This window comes from Priapulus caudatus, unplaced genomic scaffold (assembly GCF_000485595.1).
Source record: "Priapulus caudatus unplaced genomic scaffold, Priapulus_caudatus-5.0.1 Scaffold154, whole genome shotgun sequence".
In the NCBI taxonomy this organism is placed as follows: Eukaryota; Metazoa; Priapulida; class Priapulimorpha; order Priapulimorphida; family Priapulidae; genus Priapulus; species Priapulus caudatus.
Genome location: NW_014577215.1, coordinates 397,787 through 404,082, shown reverse-complemented (window position 1 = coordinate 404,082; position 6,296 = coordinate 397,787). Strand labels below are relative to the sequence as shown.

Below are 6,296 nucleotides of genomic sequence, written 5' to 3'. Positions count from 1 at the left end.
CAATAATTTTTACGGCGACGTACTACATGGAAAATGCATTACGGATTCAAACTACCCGACCGTTCACGCCCTGGCAGAGCACCATGCTTGCCCTAGAACTGACTGCCCTACATATCGAGGGGGCCACCGCCGTGAGCATACGCGACACACACATGCCACAACGAGACCTCATCACGCACACTATGAACAACCGATCGCAAAACCTGAAACGACCAGACACGAACAACGCGCGCGCACACGCACATGAACACCACGAAACATCACGTAAACCAGCACCGATCAAACACCGACGACACACGCGCACACACATGAACACGCGCGAACACACCATGCAACACCGACGAACACCACGAACAACACGCACACACATATGAACACACGAAGCAACGCGCCACCACACATGAACACCGACGAACACCGCGGTAAACACACATGAGACCACACGAACACACACGCGCGGCACACACATTAAACACCCCCGAACACACACCGCGCGCACACACATGAACACAACGAACACACACGTGAAACACCACGCACATACAGCACCATGAATCACCACGAACACCCGCAAACACACATGAACCACCACCGAACACACAGCGCGCGCACACACATGAACACCGCCGAACCACACACGCGCGCACACACATGAACACCCGCGAGACACACACCCGCGCACACACGATAAAACACCCCGAACACACGACCGCGCGCAACACACACTGAGAAGAAAAACAAAAAAAAACACACCCCCGACACACGAACACACCGTACACACACTATGAACACACGAACACCACAGCGCACACACACATGAACTAACCACGAACACGCGCAAACACACATGAACACCACGAACACACGCGCGCACGCGTTGCAGATCGTCCGTGCACATACCCGCCATGCTTCCAATCACTGTGTTTCCTTTGGGTAGTGTCTCCATTCACAAAATATGACTATCTACAGGTGGCGCCTTAAATCACAACGTACAACTGCCTCATCTATACAACGGTTCAAATAGCACATGCACAATTACATGCGCAAGCGACCCGCAGATTCACCATTAAAATCTGTGATTAGATGAGAAATCGTTGACGTAAATAAGTAGAATAGCTAGTCTGGTCACACAGTCAGTGTTAACTTCGTCAACTACATTTCATATATGACCACTAGAATCCTAACACACAACGCGCACAGCGAGTCTAGTTACTTCATAATTGATTATGCCTGCTGGCATTACTGCGATTGGCTTTTATAAATTTGATTACGTAAAGGTCATCATTGGAAAGAAATGAGAGTAATATATATATAATATAATATATAATATACTATATATATATATATATTATATATATGCCAAATTCATTTTCATTTCAAATTCATTTTCATTTCAAATTTATTTTCATTTCATATTCATTTTCATTCCAAAATAAATAATAAAAATATCCGTAGCCATCTCGGCCACCATACAGCAGAGTGGCTACCGTAACATAGTGTCAGCCTATAGTAGAGGCAGTGTGGTCGCGTGATGAAGGCGCTCTCGCACCATGGTGGTGGGTACACGGTGATAACATCATGAAAGTGGGCTAAAGATGGTGGCAGCACTAAGTGGCGTAGTTAAGGGGGGGCAAAGGGGGCCATGGCCCCCTGTTGAAATTTTGATCCGAAAGTTAAAAAAAAATTTAAAAATATGAATTGTTCTACTAAAAAGAGAAGTGTCGTGGTCAGAATGCAGGCTGTACATGTACTCAAAAGTGTCTCAAACACAATCTTATGCGATCTACATTTTCAAAAATTTCTGGGGGAGGACCCCCATACCCCTGTTTTCGACCCCTCATTGAAATCCTGCATCCGCCACTGAACCGTTCATATATTGAGAGCAGGGCACAACGAACAAAGATGTCGCCTTTTTGCATGGCGCCCAAAACAAAGATTGCAGAGCAGAGAGGTAGGGGAGGGGGTGTGGAGAGGGAAGCGGAGGAACCACTAAAATATTAAGTCATTCACTATTTTGCGCAGTTCGCTGTTTTTGGCCCTCATCTTGACCACGCCACTGGCAGCACTATGAGAGAATGATCTATAAACGAGGTGGTCTACTGGGGCAGCATGGGCTAAACAAGATACTAGCACTGACAGAATGGTTTAAACAAGGTGGTAACACTATGACACCATGGTTTAAACCAGATGAGAGACCGGATACCAGAGAAGCGTCGCCTGAAAGGTGTTGATCCTGCCCGCTAAGCGCGGATCTTACACTATGACACCATGGTTTAAGCAAGGTAGTAGCGTTATAGCAACGCTACCCAAAACGTGCGCAATAGCAACGTAGGCTCGGCGTATTGCCAGCCAAAATGTCGATCTGGCAGCGTCCATTGGCCATTTTTACCAGAAGAGGTTGCTGACGTTCTTTACATAACTGTCACGTGAGAAACTAGACCGGCTTTTGCTGCCAACATCGCTGGTTCTCGTGGCCTTCGCACGAGTTCAGAATAGAATTGTTGTTGTTGTTGTTATTTTTGCGCGTGTTCGTGGTGTTCATGTGTGTGCGCGTGTGTTCGTGGTGTTCATGTGTGTGCGCGTTTGTTCGTGGTGTTCATATGTGTGTGCGTGTGTTCGTGGTGTTCATGTGTGTTTGCGCGTGTTCGTGGTGTTCATGTGTGTGCGCGTGTGTTCGTGGTGTTCATGTGTGTTTACGTGTGTTCGTGGTGTTCATGCGTGTGCGCGCGTGTGTTCGTGTCTGCATTCACGTATGCGTGTGTTCATGTGTGCGTGTGGGCTCGTATTCACGTGTGTGCGCGTATGCTCACGCGTGACCCTGTATATGTACCGCAGTCAGCTAGCAAGCATAGTGCTGCAGGGAGTGAAGGTCGGGTAAATTTGAATCCGTAATGCATTTTCCATGTAGTACGCCGCAAAAATTATTTGACGCCTTTAACTCGCGTTAACGTTGAATGAATGCAGCCAATATAACTGCGGCGTGAGGTTCGTTTGAAGGAAGCCATGAAGCGGTGACCGGCTGTGTGGATGGCTTCTAGCCGTACAGTCTCCTGCTAGGAGTAGGCAAGCGCAGAGTTCGTGTATAGTGTGGCAATGTCGGGTACATGGAGCACGGGGGGGGGGGAAGTGGCGAATGTTAGGAATCAGCCTTATGTCGGCTCACGCTGGTTCTGCGCAGGGCTGCATGCATGCCCTCATGATGCGAGATGTTCCCCGCGCGCCTCCGTGTCCCTCCCCCCTGTTTAACCCGCGGCCCGCGGCTTCGATCCAGTGAAGGTGTAGGCGGGAAGCGGATGGTAATCGCTCGGAGGTGAATCCGCCTCCGTCCAGGCACAGCTAACCGCTAATTAACTGTGCGTGTTCAGCATTCTGTGCGTGTTATGCTGCTGTTAAGTTAAGCAACTGTTGCTGTTGCTGTTGCTGTTGCTGTTGCAACTGTTGCTGTTACAACTGTTGCAACTGCATGCATGGGGATTGTACGCTCCGCTATGTGAGTCTCGGCTGGTAGTGACGGCACGTCCTGCGCTTTCTGTGACAGATTCAGATCGCTGTCGGGTCCTTGGAGGGAATTCTTTGCTTCGGAGGAATCTCATAACGGCGTCTGCAGAGTTGCCACGCGTTGCCGCTGCTGTGTGCGGCCGATAAAATGTCGCTTCCGCACCATTGCGGGCGTCTTTCAGCATGGCTTGGAGCTTTCAGTTATGCTAAACCACTCGCCCGTAATGCTGTTTGGGGTACTGGTTATTTTACTTGCTCTTCAGTCCCCTTGCTATTTAGTAAAACCCCATATTTAGCCTGCGCTGGTTTAATAAGTGGCTGCGGAGGGAATGATCCCCGCCCCTTAATATCCATGACCCCTGAAACGCACTGCCATACTGATATTTTTCTACTAACACGTTTTTGTCCTTTTTCAGAGAAACAGTTTGTACCGGTCAACGACAAACAGGTATGTGTGTGAGAGGATCTATGGCTCGTAGCACATCGTACAGAGCCCGATGAAAGAATGATCTATACAAACACAATATAAAACACATTTAGAATTAATTTGTTCATTCATCATTTCTCAGTGCCAATTATAATAAGAAAGATTGTTGTGCGAGTAACGCTTGCGTAAGGGTGAACTATCTCACTATTTAGTTTGTTACATTGTTTATATTATTATTATGTATTATTATATTATTATATTATTATTGGTTACGCACTGGTCCGTGTATTACGAATATCACATAATTCTACACGTTTACGAAACGTTTACGTTTACGTTTTGAAAATTTTATATATTAGTGAGTTTCTTCAATTTGCGTTCGACTTTGGAATCTTGTTTAAAACATGCTTAGCTCCATTTTCGTCGTCCGTTTACAATACAGCCACACGTGCGCTATGATAAAAATCTCAATAAGGCAAGAAATTCATCGAAGGAAGTTGGAGACGGCGGGTGAAGCGAGCGACGTTCTATTATTGGATAACATCACATCAGAGTACATACACTCATAATAACAGGATGCGTTCACGACAGGTCCCGATGGTTAGCATAGTCATAGGAGTTTAGTGAAACGACATCTTGTTATTGAGTAACTGCACGTCGCTGCGAATGCAGTTGCGATGTCTCATTAGATTTGCCTCCAGGTCAATTTAGAATTAACCACTGGTCTCGCGGAGGGTGAACAACCTGAGTAGTTATAGTTGACTACGTGCGTCGTTGAATCGATGGCCCTGCTCAATTACCATGGCGACCAGAGCAATAGGGGTGCAGGAAACGATCAGTGTGGTTACACCGCTGTGGGTCAGCCCTCAACTGTTTCCCACAATATTGCAACGTTGGGCTATATTTCCCTGTTGCAGATTCATTCTGGGCGTATAGAAGACATCAGCACCAAGGAAAAAGACAAGTTTCCACAGAACTACTTTCCAGATGTAAGTAGACGCATAGACAGATGTATCTACGCATCTGTAAGGTCTTATATTGGTATTACACGCATTTGTTCTATAGCCATGTGTACAGTATGTGTGCACGTGAGTGCGAGCTGGCTGTGTTAATACAACTTATGTGATTTATTGATGTTTAACACGTTCACTGTCATACTACAGTGCAGAAAATGCTGGTTGCGACTTTTTATTGTGCTATCTATTTTCATCCTGAAAATGCAACGAGTTATTGCAGCCATGCACCAGATTAATTTGTTGTTGTCATGTTTGGGAAGATTTATAGCATCACGGTAGTAAAATACATTGCTGCATCGCTGCTTGGGAATATGACATTAAATTAGAACAAAACATTTGTGTGATAAAACGGGCACGTAAATGGTACTGTCACAATGACAACAACGCACTAACTGCTCCTTGTGCATTACCCCGGTCTGATTTGCTGAGGTATGTGTGTCATCAAGGCATCATTTAATCAATGCTCTTGTTTTGCACAGTGCAAATGGTCGAGAAAAGGCTTCATCAGGACTCGGTGGTGTATTAAGAGCAGGTGAGAGATGCATCAATTTTATGTGACTCTGTTTACTCTATCTCCTGATTCACCTATATAGAAGGCAACTGCAAACACCGTCTCAGTTTTTATTATTATTATTATTGTATCGCCCACGACGAAGTCGGCGGGGATACTATGGTTTCATGTCTCCCCAGCCGCCGCCGCTGCCGCAGACAATTTCCCTTCCGCTCTATAACTCGACCCCTAATTGACCTAGCGCTACCAAACTTGGTATACTTACACATCTTGGGGAGAAGGTGAGCAGCGTACCAACCCCAGGTCACTGCGACCTTTATTTGACCTTTACCTTGACCTTGATCATATTTCCTTTCCGCTCTCTAACTCGGCCCCTAATTGACCTAGCGCTACCAAGCTTGATATACTTACACATCTTGGGGAGAAGGTGCGCAGCGTACCAAAACCAGGTCACTGCAACCTTTATTTGACCTTTACCTTGACCTTGATCATATTTCCCTTCCGTTCTATAACTCGGCCCCTAATTGACCTAGCGCTACCAAAACCAGGACACTACGACCTTTATTTGACCTTTACCTTGACCTTGATCATATTTCCCTTCCGTTCTATAACTCGGCCCCTAATTGACCTAGCGCTACCAAAACCAGGTCACTACGACTTTTATTTGGCCTTTACCTTGACCTTGATCATATTTCCCTTCCGTTCTATAACTCGGCCCCTAATTGACCTAGCGCTACCAAAACCAGGTCACTACAACCTTTATTTGACCTTTACCTTGACCTCGATCACATTTCCCTTCTGCTCTCTAACTCGGGCCCTAATTGACCTAGCGCTACTAAACTTG

The 6,296-nt window shown here is 46.2% G+C and overlaps 1 protein-coding gene across 4 annotated transcripts in view; it reads left to right on the top strand.

The window, feature by feature from the left end:
* Window positions 1-6,296, top strand: part of LOC106806327 (type I inositol 1,4,5-trisphosphate 5-phosphatase-like) — a 64,307-nt gene that overhangs the window by 45,935 nt on the left and 12,076 nt on the right. For all 4 annotated transcript variants that reach the window (XM_014808231.1, XM_014808230.1, XM_014808234.1 and 1 more), the window contains exons 6-8: window positions 3,915-3,946; window positions 4,843-4,914; window positions 5,421-5,473. In XM_014808231.1, the coding sequence (XP_014663717.1) occupies window positions 3,915-3,946; window positions 4,843-4,914; window positions 5,421-5,473 (157 nt within the window). The remainder of the gene's footprint in view (window positions 1-3,914; window positions 3,947-4,842; window positions 4,915-5,420; window positions 5,474-6,296) is intronic.